Source organism: Oratosquilla oratoria, chromosome 3, assembly GCF_046742065.1.
Source record: "Oratosquilla oratoria isolate Oo_2021 chromosome 3, ASM4674206v1, whole genome shotgun sequence".
NCBI lineage: Eukaryota > Metazoa > Arthropoda > Malacostraca > Stomatopoda > Squillidae > Oratosquilla > Oratosquilla oratoria.
Window position 1 is genome coordinate 12342721 of NC_134779.1, and position 16868 is coordinate 12359588.

The following is a 16868-nucleotide window of genomic DNA, read 5'->3' on the forward strand; positions in this document are numbered from 1 at the left end:
GCTGCATGCAATCTCACCCTGAATAGAGCATGTCCTGTGTGTAGTAAAGTAGTGTTAGAAAGTGGCTCTTTCCAGCATGTGGCAGTAAATCCTTTTAGAGGCATGTATGAGTGTTAGTGTTTCAGTCTTTAGCATATACAGGCATGGACAACTTAGTTTATCTTCAGAGGGCCCTCCTGTTGGGAGGGGCAGTTTCTCAGAGGTTGAGGTTCTTCTAGACTTACAGTAAGTGTTGTGAGTTTAAATTTCAAGTTTATCCCTGTCGTCTGCTGCATCAGGAGTTATACTCATGTTGATGTGTCAAGAGACCTTTTCAAATTCCTTCTGTTTTGATGATATGGTATTCCACATCAAATTCAACTACTGACTGACCACCATTACATTTAACAAACCATACATCAGCGAATACCTACCTTCCAATTAGTTATTTTCATTATTACTATTTAAATTAATATCATTATTATTGTATCATTATCATCCATCCATTCATTCCTACAAAATTTCTTTCCACTCCTACCCTTCCCTCAATCAACTATCATCTTCACATCCAACTTCCATGAGCTAATGCATAAAAATGTCATCACTCTCTCCCCATGTGAGTGCCTAAGACCAATCACCTCTCCATCTGGGATGAAGTTGGTGATAGTCAGAAAAAAAAAATCAAGCTGACCTTGACTTTACATTGGGCAGAGAGTATCTCTCCTCCCTCCCCTGAACCTAAGGGCCACATAGGCTATTCAAATCTAACAAGGCTTTGAATGCCAACTTTCTGGGGTTGAACTCATTGTCATTCTGTTCCTTTCCAGGTGGCCGCTATGTACCAAGGGCAGTGCTGGTTGACCTTGAGCCAGGGACAATGGAATCGGTGAGGTCAGGCCCTATTGGCAGGATCTTTAGACCAGACAACTTTGTATTTGGGCAAAGTGGAGCAGGTAGGTGATAACAAAGCAGTTCCTGTAACTATTAGTGATAACAGAGCAGTTCTTGTAACTATTAGTATCACCAGAACAAGTTCTGTATCTATTAATGATAATAGAACAATATGTGTATCTATTAGTGACCAAAAGAACATTTTCTATAACCATTTCTTCATCCAAGGAACTTATCTGTTCTTATCATTTCCCCAAAACCTTTCCTTGCAGTTGTTCATGTCAGGTATTAGATTAAAAATAATGCCTGTTAAACATGGGTGATAAAACAAGGAATCTTATCCATTGCTTGGATTGAGTCTATTCCTTACCTGTTACCAGACAATATCTTGTTGCTGGTTCATTTATTGCCATTCATTCCCAGAGGTTCCCTTCAGATATTTGTTTGGTGTAAAATCATCTGGTGCCTCTAACCAGATTATATGAAGTCACTGGGGCACTGGCTCCTTCAGTACCATGGCATAGGTCAGTTCATTACATTTAACTGCCCAAATTTTTTTTGGCATGGATAGAATCTATTGATCAAAACCCCCATGCAATCTGGAGCCCTTCCTTGAGACAAAATTACATGATGTTTGTACTCCCCATGGTACTGAAGATGCCAAAAGATCATCCTGTTAATCAATGCAATTATTTGCTTGTAAACAATTTGTGTCATCTTTCCCTTCACCTTCTATAAAATGATTCTTTTCTCCCTGGATGTGGCCCAGGTAACAACTGGGCCAAAGGACACTACACAGAGGGCGCTGAATTGGTTGACTCTGTGATGGACGTTCTCCGAAAGGAGGCTGAGAACTGTGACTGTCTTCAAGGCTTCCAGCTGACACACTCCCTTGGGGGTGGAACTGGCTCCGGCATGGGCACTCTCCTTATCTCAAAGATCCGGGAGGAGTATCCAGACCGCATCATGAACACCTTCTCTGTTATCCCAAGTCCTAAGGTAAAGTGGTATACTCTCTTCATCATCCCAAGTCACTTGTATTGCAAAATGTGATGTCACAATAAGAAAGTCTGGCATATCCACTGAGTCTTTTTCTAGCACACCCTGATTTTGGTGTTTCCTATCATGCTATTACACCAAGTAAAGAAATTGTGCACTAGAAGATAAACGTTGTGATGTTAATTACTTCTTATATTTTTATACTGCCTCTGCCCTGCAGGTCTCCGACACAGTGGTGGAGCCCTACAATGCCACACTCTCTGTCCACCAGCTTGTTGAAAATACTGATGAGACCTTCTGCATTGACAATGAGGCTCTCTATGACATCTGCTTCAGAACACTCAAACTCACATCACCATCATATGGAGATCTCAATCATCTTGTTTCTGTGAGTATCTTCTTGGGCATTATATCACTGCATTTTGTTGCATTTATAGCCACACATTCATGCAGACACAGAAAAGGAAAGAAAGTAGGAGCAGTTGAGAGAAATGATGGGTAGAGAAAAAAAAAAAAAGTTACAAATGGTCAGTTTTAGACTCAAAAAATGTAGAAGGAATGCAGTGAGTGATGTTTTCTTGTAAAACTCACCTAGGTAAATACAAATAGAAATGCAGCACTTACACAGTAGTACAAAATAGAATGGAAGATGTGGTGAAGGTTATTGAAAAAAAAAAAAAAGTCTGTTGTTGGGGATATAGTATACAAGTCCAATTTTGTCATTGTTGCTGGTTATAAAGATAGAATGTCAAGAACATGAGTTGCAAAATGCTACAGAAACTACCTTCATGATTATGTGAAATGATTCAATGAGAGATATTGATCTGTAGTTTAATGTTTTTATCTGATTTCCTTTGTGAAAATAGGGGATATGCAGTTCCTATTTAGGTGGACTCTTCTGTTTAACCCATATGTCACTTGGTGAATGTTGTATATCCTTCCTCCCCCCAGTGTTGGAGCCAAAATATATATATATATTTTTTTCTAAAATCAGCTAAAAAGTATAACTCAAAATTATGTAAAACTAACAAATCTTGCTTATTTTTATTCACCTTAGCCTAGAAGTAGAGAAACTGGGTCGATTTGGTCGAGATATGTGTGTGAAAGTTTGGTAGAAAATCTGTAGACTTTCTTTTGCTCCTCACACAGGTTGAATGAGAACGTCCATTGTATTTTTTTGGGGAAGCCTTGTTAGAATTTCAGAGAGTGAATTTGACATTTATGATGTTTCAAGGCAATGTACAGTCACCCATAATAGTCTGACACTTTTGGAAAGTGTGTTTATAAATATTTTTTGTAGATTTTTTGGCAAATATTTATCTCTTTGTTATGTGGTAAATTGATTTTTCGGTATCTTTATATATATATATATATATATATATATATATATATATATATATATATATATATATATATATATATATATATATATATATATATAATTTCATGGAAGATAGATGATTGTGGTGTTTCTTATTGTTTTGGTAAACATTTTTATTAAGCAGCCATCACACCATTATGGCCTGGCCATATTTTGTATTATGCATTTATGAAAATTGGCAGTGCGAAATTGCCAGTTCTGTACATCTGAATACCAGTGGTGGGCACCGATAAATTTTGCGATAAAGCGATAAATTAGTCCTATAATGATAAAGCGATAAATTTCCAAGATACCTTAAAGCGATAAGCGATAAATCCTGTGATAAATCCAAAAATACTCTATTTTTGCTACTTATGCATTTAAAAACCTCTTTTTTACACTTCATCATATCATCATATACCAAGGCTTTTTCCCCCTTCCAAGGGAGGTAGCCAAAAAGGGAAAGGCATAAAAACACTCCCACCCATTTCATCCCTAAATACACTCCACACCCCTCCCACCCTCCCTCTCATCTGAGCACCTCCTGGATGACGGGTCATCCCTGCACCCTGCCCACCACCCTGGGTCAGAAGCAGTGTCGCAAGACACAGCACATCCACAGCAAGGCCGCTTCATTTAATCGGCGACCCCCCCTCTCCGTCCCCCCTTGCATATAAGGAGAGGACGGGGAGAAATCCCTTCGGGCTGCGTCAAAATTTACTCACGCATACTACCCCACCCACCCCCACCCCCCCGCCCATTCCTCCTCATGCAATCACATCATCATCCATATACAACCATTCTCCACTCACCTCTGTCTTCCGTCCTCTCCCTTCCTTCCTCAACAGACATTCCCCTCTTCCCCAAAGCCCCCTTCACCCCATCCATCCACCTCATCCTAGGACGTCCCCTCATGTTCACTCCCTCCACATCTGCCTTCCATACCTCTTTTACTAGTCTTTCTTCACTCATTCTTTCCATGTGTCCAAACCATCCTAATATTCTTTCATCAACCCTATCTCCCTATCTCCCTCCTCACCTCCTCATTTCTCACTCTATCCAGCCTAGTAACCCCCACCATACTTCTCAGACACCTCATCTCAAACACATTCAAACTCCTCTCTTCTTCTCTTATGTTCCACGTTTCTGCCCCATACAGTGCTGTTGGCACAATCACTCCTTCATACAGTTTCCTCTTCGCATCCATTCCCAAATGTCTATTCCTCATTACACTCTTTAATCCACCAAGGCATTTACTCGCTTCTCTTTTTTACACTTAGAACACCATATCTGTTTGCTGCGTAACAATGAGCCTGTAACCTCCCGCCCTAACGGTTTTTCGTCTTCTACTTTATCGCTGGATTTATCGCGGGAAATTTGAAAGCGATAAATATAAGCAATAAATTTTTCCGGTTAAAGCAATATTATCGCTTTACTTATCGCAACGCCCACGACTGCTGAATACATACTAAATAGCACCTGCCTAACTATCGAAGTACAACTTTACCTCCTCATACTTTGTTTCATACACCAGAATCTCCTAAATTATGTCCTAAAGGCCAATTTTATACCCCAAGTTACCCCGGAAAAAATTATACCAAGGTTGTCAGTTTTGTCAATAAATAAAAGATTTTGGGTGTCTTTTATAGCCAATGGATAGGGCTACTTGGTCATTACCACAGATTTGACCCTCTATGTAATGCCTATTTTTGGCCAATTTTTTCAATTGCGGCATACAATGTATGCCATTTATGCTCAATCCATAAAACAATTACAGCATACAATGTATGCCACTGACACAGTTGGGGTTAAAGAGGAACTATAAAAATAATTGCGATTAGGTAATTGAACTTGGCTTTGTCCTTATGCATATAAGCAGATACCTCACATGATGCCATAGCTGTATTTGTATTTTGTGTGTATATACCTAATTGTAGTATATATGAAAGGTGCAATACTAGTGGGGCCCTATCTCTTACTCTCTAATTATTATACCTAATATCGAATCTATATGTGATTCCAATTTGGACTATATCTGTGTATTTACCTAGTTGTATTTTGCGGGAAGGGGAGCTACGCTCATGGTGTCCCGCCTTTGTATCTCGCAGTGTCTAGTTTGCTCTTAAACTCATGAATGGTTTTTGCGCACACTATTTTTTTGTCCAGTTTGTTCCTAGTGTCCTCCACTCTATGTGGAAAACTGTTTTTCTTCAGATCTCTTCTGTAGCTATGTTTTTTTATTTTCTTTCCATGTCCTCTTGTGTTTCTCTTGTCCCAGTTTAGCAAGTCCTCTCTGTCGAGTATTTCAGTGGCCTTCATGAGTCTGTAAATGGTCAGTAGGTCACCTCTCTTCTTTGCTCCAGAGGCGGTAACTCCAGTTTAGCCAATCTTTCCTCATATGACAAGTTTGAAAGTGCAGGTGTCATTTTTGTGGCTGCACTGTGGATTCTTCCTAATTTCTTTATATTCTTTTTGGTACTAGGTGACCACAATGTCGCCACATATTCTAGTCTAGGCCTTATCAGTGTGATCAATATTTTTTAATAATTTCTTCGTCCAAATATGTAAATGCCACTTTTATTGATCTTAGCAAGTTGTAGGATTCTCCAACAATTTTGTTTATCTGATTATCAAAGGACAAGTCGTTTGAGATAATTACACCCAAATCTTTTTTGGATCTCTCCTTCTTTACCTCCATGGTTCCAATTTTATATAGTCCTGATATTCTGTTTTTACTTTTTCCAAACTCCATTATGCTACACTTGTTAATACTCAAGTCCATTCCCATTTCTGACTCCAGTTCCATACCTTATTCAAGTCTTCCTGCAGTGATTCACAATCCTTTTCAGTTTTTACTTTCCTTAACAGTTTGGCATTGTCTGCAATGAAGCTCATGTAACATTTCACATCATCATCCATGTCATTCACAAATAGCAAACATTATTGGAGCCAATACAAATCCTTGCGGTACTCCACTGATCACCTCTTTCCAACCTGAATATTTTTCTCTGAGCACTACTCTCATCTTTCTACCAATCAGGAAGTCTTCCATCCATTTTAGTAGGTTCCCTTATATCCCTCCTATATGTTCCAGTTTTTTAAATAATTTTTTGTGTGGTACTTTGTCAAAGGCTTTTTGTAAGTCCAGGAAGGCACAATCAGCCCATCCATTCCTTTCTTCCACTATGTCTATTAATCTTGAGTAGAAACATATTAAGTTTGTGGTACATGATCTTCCTTGTCTGAACCCAAATTGTCTTGGGTGTATTATATTGTTGTCTTCCAGGTGTTTTACCCATCTATTCTTGATGATTTTCTCACAAATTTTGGCTATAGTGCTAGTTAGTGAGACTGGCCTGTAGTTAGTTGGTTCTTCCTTGTTTCCTCCTTTATATATTGGTACAATGTTAGCATTTTTCCAGTCTTTTGGTATTTTTCCTTCTTTAAGTGAGCAACTTATGTATTTTGTCCATTAGTTCTTCTTTGCATTCTTTTAGAATCCAATATGCAATTCCGTCCGGGCCATGTGATTTCCTGACATCAAGGTTTGATAGATGTTCCATTATTTCTTTTTGTGTTATTATCATCTCGCTCATGGGGGAGATTACCTTTCATTACCTTCGTCCCAATCTTGTGCCTTCTCTCTAGTGAAAACAGATTTGAAGTGATTATTCATGACTTCAGCAATTTCTAAATCTTCTGTGTATTCTATATTCCCTTTGTATAGTTTTACCATTCTCGTATCGATAGAATAGCTTGGGTTGCTCGTTGTATTTACCTATAATGCCCTTTTCATGGTTCCTTTTTTCCTATCTTCACATTTTGATATACTCATTTCTATAGTTTATATATACTTGCCATTTTCCAGTTTTTTTTTTTTATCTTTTCTCCATCTTTTCCATGCTCTCTCCCTACTATCGTTTACCTCACTGCATCTTCTGTTGAACCAGCATTTAATGTACACTCTCTAGCTTCTGTCTTGGTATGTACCTATTCACCCCTTCATTGTAATTTTCCATCAAGATATCCCATTTCTCTTCCACTTTTGTCTCTTCCATGTAAACTTTTTCCCAATTTGCATTCTGGAAGAATTATTTTTAGTTTTCCAAAGTCCATTTTGATGTACATAAATCTTCCTTTCCTATGCTTTTTATTTCTCTCCATGTATATTTCTTCCTTTAGTTCAGTCTTAATATATGGTCACTCTTTCAAATTGGTGTCTTGTATTGGATTTTATCCACAATTTCAGGTTCTGTTGTACATACATATACCAAGGATTTTTCCCCCCTTACAATGGAGGTAGCCAAAAAAGAAAAGGCATAAAATCATTCCCACCCATTCCATCCCTGAATACACTCCACACCCCTTCACCTTCCCTCTTATCTTAGCACCTCCTGGATGACGGGTCATCCCTGCACCTTTTCCACTGCCCTGGGTCAGAAACAGTGTCGCCAGACACAGCACATCCACAGCAAGGCCGCTTCATTAAATCGGCGACCCCTCCTCTCCGTCCCCCCATGCATAAAAGGAGAAGATGGGAAGAAATCCCTTCGGGCTGCGTCAAATTTTGCTCACACATACTACCTCACCCCCCATCCCCCCACCCATTCCACCTCGTGCATCACAACATCATCCATATACAACCATTCTCCATTCACCCGTCTTCTGTCCTCTCCTGTCCTTCCTCAACAGACATTCCCCTCTTCCCCAAAGCCACCTTCACCCCATCCATCCACCTCATCCTAGGATGTCCCCTCATGTTCACTCCCTCCACATCTGCCTTCCATACCACTTTTACTAGTCTTTCTTCACTCATTCTTTCCATGTGTCCAAACCATCCTAATACTCTTTCGTCAACCCTATCTCCCAACTCCCTTTCCACCCCTGTTCTTCTCCTCACCTCATTTCTCACTCTATCTAGCCTAGTAACCCCTATCATACTTCTCAAACACCTCATCTCAAACACATTGAAACTCCTTCTCTCGTCCTCTCTTATGTTCCATGTTTCTGCTCCATACAGTGCTGTTGGCACAATCACTCCTTCATACAGTCTCCTCTTAGCATCCATTCCCAAATGTCTATTCCTCATTACACTCTTCAATCCACCAAGGCATTTACTCGCTTCTCTCAATCTACATTCTACCTCCACCTTCACTCCACCATTTGCTGCCACATTTGCACCCAAGTATCTAAAACTATCCACTTCCTCCAGTCGCTCTCCTTTAATGATCACTTCCAGTCTACTGCCACTTTCACCCCTTGTACATCTCATCACCTTACTTTTACCCACATTTATCTTCAGCTTTCTTCTATCACACACTCTCCCAAACTCTGTCACCAACTTCCTCAATCCCTCCTCTGATCCTGCCACAAGCGCAGTGTCATCAGCAAACAACAGCTGGCTCACCTCCCACTTTTCTCCATTTTCTTTAACCATCTCCAATCCCTGACCCACTACCCTTGCATTTACCTCTCGCACTACCCCATCCATGTATAAGTTGAACAGCCAGGGTGACATAACACATCCTTGATGAAGTCCCAACTTTACCTCGAACCACTCACTCTCCATTTCTAATCCTAACACAAGCTCTACTACTCTCATAAAAACTCTTGACAGCTCCTAGAAGCTTTCCTCCTATCCCATATATCTGCAGAACCTCCCACAGTGCTTTTCTGTCTACACTATCGTAAGCCTTTTCCAGATCCATAAAAGCCCAAAAAACATCCTTCCCCTTTCCTATAGCTTTCTCACATATTTGTCTTACTACAAAGATCTGATCTACACAACCTCTACCCGTCCTAAATCCACACTGTTCCTCACCAATTACTCCCTCTCTTCCTCTCCTAATCCTCTCAATCAAGATCCTCCCATAAGCCTTCCCAACTACACTTAAGCTAATCCCTCTGAAACTACTACATTCACACTTGTCCCCTTTTCCCTTGTAAAGTGGAACTATACAGGCACTCCTCCAGTCCTCCAGCACTCTACCCTCTCTCCAGCAAACATTAAATAACCTCACCAGTCAGTCCACCATCACTGTACCTCCTTTTTTTAGACATTCTGCATAGCATCCATCCAGACCAGGTGCCTTACCTGCTTTCATCATCTTAACAACTGCCTTCACTTCATCCTTCCTTATTTCTCCTCCATTTTCCTCACTCATCACAGCCATTTTCTTAGCATTTCCCACTGCAACTATCTTTCCCTCCCTATCCTCCTTCACATTTAGCAACTCCCTAAAATATTCTGCCCATCTTCCCCTTACTGCCTTCTCTTCCATTATCATCTCTCCATCTGCACCTTTTACCTTTTCTTCTCTACTTGATTCGCCTCCTCTTCCTCTCTTAACTTCTTTCCAAAACATCTTTTTATTACTTTCAAGATTTTCTGTCATACTCTTACCCCACTTCACAACTGCTCTCCTCTTTGCCTCCTTTACCTTTTGCTTTACTTCTTTTCTTTTCTTTGTACCTCTCATATGACTCCCTCGTCTTATTTTGTAACCAATCTGTTGTAAATATTAAATCTAGTTTCGACGGCTCCTCGTTATTTCTGTATCTGGTGTTTTCACTGACCTACTGAGTCATTGTATATTCCATGGTCATGTCCAGGAGTACATCACACCACAAGTCTTCTCCTCTCACTGTCATGTTCTCCCAACAAATTTCTTTGGAATTGAAGTCCCCCATAATTACCAGATTACCCCCGCCCATTAGTATCTCATTTAAAGATTGCCTTTTATCTTATAGCATTTTTATATGCTCGTTCTCTTTCTAAGCGTTCATATTTGGGGGCACACAAGTCACCACAAACTTTCTACTTTTCATGCTCTTGTCTTTGACTTTTATCATGATCAGTTCTACATTACCTTTGCCCTCCGCAATTTTTGTCACATTCTAGTTTTTCTTGGCCAAGACCACGATTCCTCCTCCCTGTTTCTTGTCTCTGTTTTTAATCCAGTAATTGTATAGTCCATGTCCAACATCGATGGATGGTATTTCACCCCTTAGTTTAATCTCCACAATTCCCATTATGTCTCCGTCGATGTTGGTATAGGCTACTGTAAAAAAAATTCTTTCACCATATATATATATATATATTTTTTTCCTGTCTTTGGTTTGCCCATTCTGATGTACCATTTCCTCAGTCTTGTGTCAATTACTCTCCAATAGAATTCCTTGCTTTCTGTGTCTGTTATCTTCATGTTTTTTTTCCTTTGCTTCCTCTCTTAGTGTCTTCTCTTTTTCTAATTCCTCAATACTCATTTCTCTTTTTATCCATATCTTATTGTACTTTTCACTCCTTGCCAAATTACCTACTTTTTCAAATATGTCTTCTACTACCATTTGTGATCTTAGTTTTATCTTTAGGGGTCGATTTCTATCCTTAGAATAGTGACCAATCCTATATACATCGCCTATGTCTTTCCGTGCATCTTGGGCTCCATCCTGAATTTCTTTTAGGATTGCTATTGCTGTCACTTTTTCTTCTTTTTCTCTCATGTACCTCACCAGACCATGTTTTTCTTTTAGTTCATATACCACAATACATTTTTTCCTATCCACTGCTTTTTCATTAATTACTTGGATAATTGTGGTTTTTGCATTTTCCTGCATTTGTTGTTGGACTGTTTCTTTGAAATAAATTTCTTTATTTTCAATGTTTTCCTTCCATTTCTTAATCTTTTGGATACTTTCCTCACCTAAGTTCTCTTTGATTATTTCAGTCATTTCTTGTATTTTGTTGTTTACCTCTTTTTTTAAGTTTTTGCTATTGGTAGTATCATTAATTCACTTGTTTTAATTATCACTCTTCAGCTCTCTTATATCCTTTTTCAATTCCTTAATTTTGTTCCTTAGATCCAAGTTAGTTTTCCTCAGGTCGGAAATTTCAATGTTAGCTTGCGCTAAGCAATCCAATAGTCCAACAATTTCATTTCTTAAGTCCATAATTTTATTCTCCCACCATATCCTATTTTTGCTCATTTCCATCTCTATCTCTAAGATTCGACTTACACTCCTCCTTTCATACCTACTGAATCCTGAAAAAGCATCATTGTGATATACCCTCATGGTCGCAGGAGTCTCGTAAAGATTGTTTACATTGTGGTCTGGTATGGCGCCACTAGATGACTCTGATTTGAACAACAACTTCAAACCAATAATACATTTAACTTCCACTGCAGAGATATCATTTCGGACACCTACAGTTTCTCCCCTCCCATACAGTACAAACCAGGTTTCCTTTTTCGTTGTTTATCCTCATCTTTGGGGCACAGCGATGAAGGTGTTGTTGGTTCTGTGGCCGGCGTGTGTGTATTTACCTAGTTGTATTATACAGGAAAGGAGCTATGCTCATGATGCCCTGTCTTTGTATCATTTAGCATCAATTTTTTTTTCTTAAAATCTTGAATAGTGTTTCCACACACAGTTTCTTTGTCTAATTTGTTCCAGGTATCTATCATTCTGTTTAGGAAGCTCTTTTTTTTTCAGATTTCTTCTGTAATTATCTTTTTTGAGTCTCTTTTCGTGTCTTGTTTTTCCATTGTCCCATTTCAATAAATCATTCTTATCTAAGATTTCCATTCCTTTCATAATTCTATAGATAGTAGGTCTCCACTTTTCCTTCTTTGCTCCAGAGTTGGTAATTCTAATTTGGACAGTCTTTGTTCATATGTCATTTTGGAAAGAGTTGGTGCCAGTTTTGTTGTTGTTCTTTGTATTCTGTCTAATTTCTTTATCTTCTTTTTGGTACTGGGTGTCCATAGTGTTGCTGCATACTCAAGTTTTGGTCTTATTAGTGTAGTTTTAATTTTTTTTTTTTTTTTTTTTTTTTTTTTTTTTTTATCATTTCCTCATCCAAATAGACAAATGCCACTTTTATTGACCTCAATAGATTGTAGGTTTCTCCGACTATTAATATGTTTGTCTGGTGTCATGTCTTTGCTGATCATCACTCCAAGGTCTTTTTCCAAGTTTACTTTTTTGACCTCTTCACCAATTTTATAATCTCTCAATATTCTGTTTTAACTTTTTCCAAATTCCATTATACTACATTTCTTGATATTAAATTTCACATCCCACTTTTGAGTCCATTTCCAGATTGTCCAAGTCTTGTTGTAATGAGTTGCAATCTTCCTCCGTTCTTACTTTCTTTCGTATTTTGCGTCATCTGCAAAGAAATTCATATAACACTGTACTCCTTCATCCATGTCATTTATGTATATGGCAAACATGATTGGGGCCAGCACTGATCCCTGCAGGACACCACTTATCATTTCGTCCCAATTTGAGAATTTATCTCTAATTACTACTCTCATTTTCCTCCCAGTCAGGAAGTCTTTCATCCATTCCAATAATTTTCCTCTGACGCCACCTATTGACTCTATTTTTCTTATTAGCTTTTTGTATGGTACCTTATCAAATCTGTGTGTGTGTGTATTTACCTAGTTGTATTTATCTAGTTGTATTTTACGGGACTAGAGCTATGCTCGTAGTGACCCATTTTCGTATCTCTCCACATGAAGTTTGTTCTTAAAATCGTGTATAGTTCTGGCACTCACTGTTTCTCTGTTCATTTTGTTCCAGACATCGAGCACTATGTGGGAAACTTTTATTTTTATTTTATTTTTCAGGTCTCTTCTGTAACTGGCTTTAGTTTCTTTTCGTTTCCTCTTGTTTCTCTTTTGTCCCACTTTAATAGGTCGTCTCTATCAAGAACTTCCATCCCTTTCATAATTCTGAAAATGGTCAACAAATTGCCTCTTTCCCTTCTCTGCTCTAGTGTTGACAACTGTAATATCTCCAATCTTTGTTCATATGTCAGATTTGACAGTGTGGGTGCCATTTTTGTCGCTGCTCTTTGTATTCTTTCCAATTTTCTTGGGTTCTTTTTTGTGCTAGGTGCCCACATTGATACAGCATATTCTAATTTCAGTCTCATCAGTGTAACAATTATTTTTTTAACCATCTCATCTATGTAGTCAAAGGCCACTTTCATTGATCTTAAGTTGTAAGTCTCTCCAAATAATTTATTTACATGTTTGTCAGGTGTCAAGTCACTTGAGATGATTACTCCTAGGTCCCTCTCTGAGTTTATTTTTTTGACTTCTTTCCAATTTTATATTGACCCAAAACTCTATTTTTACCTTTTCCAAATTCCATTATGCTACATTTTTTTATGTTGAAGTGTGTGTATGTGTGTGTGTACAGTGTGCATGTATACATTGTATACCAGTGTGTGAATTCCTGTTAAGTAAATACATATATGTTCTTGTCTTACAGTCAACCATGTCTGGTGTGACGACATGTTTGCGGTTCCCTGGACAGCTGAATGCTGACTTACGCAAACTGGCAGTCAACATGGTGCCCTTCCCTCGCCTCCACTTCTTCATGCCAGGCTTTGCTCCACTCACAGCCAGAGGGTACATGAATCATTCAGTTGTCAGTCAATTCATCAATCAGTTAACTGGGGGATAATCCAATCAACTAACCAATCTACCAGGCATTCACTCAACCACTTAAATAATAAGTAGACTAACTATTTATGATGGTAACTTATTTTGCTTTGTTTAGCATGGTAGGGGTGGGACATGAATCATGTCGCTACTCATGGCAAAATAGATTACCAGCAATCCCTAGTACTATATTTTTAAACAAAAATAATTCAAACTTTCATGTTGCTGAATTTAGCATGGGAGGGGTAGGGGAAGAAATTCTGTTGTATGGGATCACTGTGCATACAAATTACAAGCATGATGCATATCTATCATTAGATATAGTAATTGTGTGTTGTTTGTTTATATCAAAGGCCAGTGATCAGTCAACAGGCTGCATTTGTTTCAACAGCCACTGTCATTAATTTGTTTATAACTCTATTTCTTTTACTACTTTGCTACAAAACATTATTTCTATATTTACTGTATTTTGTTCAGTACAAAGTTACCATTAAAATATCCAGCAAGTTTAGGTGCAGTATACAAATGCAGAATTGTTTGTGTTTATTGATTATAAATGGACAAGCAGTTCATTATGATAAAAATTGAAAATTCTTTTAGAATGACCAACTTAGAATAGCCCTTCATCCACAAGGAGCTAAGATAAAAGAGAAAGTAAGTGGGTGTTGGATGGATGGAGGGTTTGCCATAGCTGGCTACCTTTCATACAAGAGGGAAGCATCCTTTTAATATAACTAGTATTCATCAAAAATATGCAGTGCCTACCCCTTGTGGCTGCATATTTATTACAAAAATAGGAAGGCATTTTCTGAAGTGAAATTATGTAGATAGGATGTATCTGGCAACCCCCTGCTATCATGCTGGGCCAACAGAGTGGAACATGAGGGAGAACCCAGCCAGTTGCTCCCATGCTTCCATGGGAAGAACATTTACAGGTAACCCCTCTCTTTAGGACCTTGCCTTTTTCACACTGGCTTTCTTCATTTCTCTAGGGTGTATCATCACCATGGCCCCTACAAAGGAATTAAGTAAATATATATTTGCCCAAATTATTGGAATAAAGAAGGCAGGCAATGGAACTAAAGAAATCAGTGAAAGATTGAAGGTGGCCAACTCCAAAGTCAAGAGATACATAGTGCAGTTTCGGGAGGGAGGAGGGCTGGAGATACCATTCCAGTAACCTGGTACAGGGGGTCCTAAGAAGACTTCTTTCAGAGATTTTGTTTTTGTCAGTGGATTTGACTATAAAGAATGCTTTATGATCAAAACTTCTGGAGAAGTCTTCTTAGGATGCACTATCCTAGGTTTCTGGGATGGTATTTCCAGCTATCCTCCATCCCAAAATCACACCATATACTCTTGACTTTGGACTTGTACATCTTCAACATTTCACTGATTTCTTTAGTTCTATGGCCTGCCTTCTTTAGTCCAATGATTTGGGCAATTATATCTTTAGCTGATTCCTATGTAGGGGGCATGGTGATGATACAGACCCCCAAGGAAATGAAGAAAGCCAGTATGAAAAAAGGCAAGGTCCCAAAGAGAGAGTTTACCTGTAAATGCTCTTCCCATGGCAGCATGGGAGTGACTGGCTGGGATCTCCCTCACATTCCATTCTATTGGCCCAGCATGACAGCAGGGGTTGCCAGATACATTCTGTCTACATAATTTCACCACAGATAATGCCTTCCTATTTTCTTCATAAATATGCGGCTGAAAGGGGCAGGGGCCACATACATTTGACGAGCACAGTATATAGTACTTCTCACAAATAAAATAAAATAAAATATCAGCACCCTTTATCCATGAACTTAGTGGTCCTTGTACCCTAGCTGCCATTTGATATGCCTACCTGAACATGAAATACAGTGTCCCTAAAGTCTGGGCACATAAGTGTCCCCTTATGTGTCTTTTATCTTGGATTTTAATTTGTATGCTTCCTTTAGCAAACCCCAAAAAGAGAAGTCTGGGGGCTAAGGTATAGTGAACGAAAAGACAATGAAAAGACCATTCCACATGACCACAGCTGTTAATTATGAATAGTTATATTCCATGTGTGTCTAGACTTTTAGGACACCCTGGAGGTAACTGTTTTTGGCCTCCAAAGTACCTTTTACCCAAGGAGAACCTCATGATGTATTTCTCACTGGCAGATCACAACAGTACCGATCCCTGACAGTGCCAGAACTGACACAGCAGATGTTCGACTCCAAGAATATGATGACTGCGTGTGACCCAAGGCATGGCCGGTACCTCACAGTTGCTGCCATCTTCAGAGGCAAGATGTCCATGAAGGAGGTTGATGAGCAAATGCTTTCTGTCCAAAATAAAAACTCTTGGTAAGTTTGCTTGGCCTTTTCTAATGGATTTATGTGTGTCTTGGGTATTGTATCTAATAGGAGTTTAAATGAAACGAGAACTTGCACTATTTGGAGGATGCTCGATGACCAAGTGGGATAGGGCTTTGCTACTTGTGGTGGAGGTCAAGGTGATGGCAGTTTGAACTCTTCTACTAGTGAGTTGAACCAAAGGCATGGTTCATTAAATTCCATGCTACAAAGTCCTCTGTAAAGGGACACTGTCCTAGCCTCCTTATAGGTTGAGTTTTGTGATGTTAAACCATATCATCATCAATCACATTATCTAGAGTATAATTATAATTGACAATTATTGCAACCACAAGGACTGTACATTGGCAGCTTCATGCACTGAATGTCATTACTGGGGCCTTTGATCTCTTTACACCTCACATTTCCTATGGCCAATGGTGAAACTGGAGATCTTGGTTTTGTTCCTTCAAGATTCACATGTGAAGCATGCATAATGTTTAGAGTTAATCTTCCCATCAGTTACTTCGTGGAATGGATCCCGAACAATGTGAAAGTGGCTGTGTGTGACATTCCTCCACAAGGTCTTAAGATGTCTGCCACTTTCATTGGTAATTCAACTGCTATCCAGGAAATTTTTAAGGTAAAGTCAAGTCTATTCATGTCTGCTTGCAATACTTAACCTCTTGAATATGATGATACCTATGTATATATCATGAGCCCCGAGTGGGGTATACGAGGATGCTAGCATCAGCTTCCTGATTATATTTTGTAGTTGTAGCTGAGTGACCCCATATTCTGTGAAGGCCCGATCACGTTTTTTTGTGATGTTATGTATTTAGGGTGAAAGAGAAT

The 16868-nt window shown here is 38.9% G+C and overlaps 1 protein-coding gene across 1 annotated transcript in view; it reads left to right on the top strand.

Moving 5' to 3' along the window:
• Positions 1-16868, top strand: part of LOC143020363 (tubulin beta-4B chain-like) — a 98341-nt gene that overhangs the window by 74533 nt on the left and 6940 nt on the right. The window contains exons 3-8 of the mRNA XM_076176737.1: positions 807-932; positions 1640-1869; positions 2090-2257; positions 13514-13653; positions 15840-16025; positions 16536-16656. Of these exons, the coding sequence (XP_076032852.1) occupies positions 807-932; positions 1640-1869; positions 2090-2257; positions 13514-13653; positions 15840-16025; positions 16536-16656 (971 nt within the window). The remainder of the gene's footprint in view (positions 1-806; positions 933-1639; positions 1870-2089; positions 2258-13513; positions 13654-15839; positions 16026-16535; positions 16657-16868) is intronic.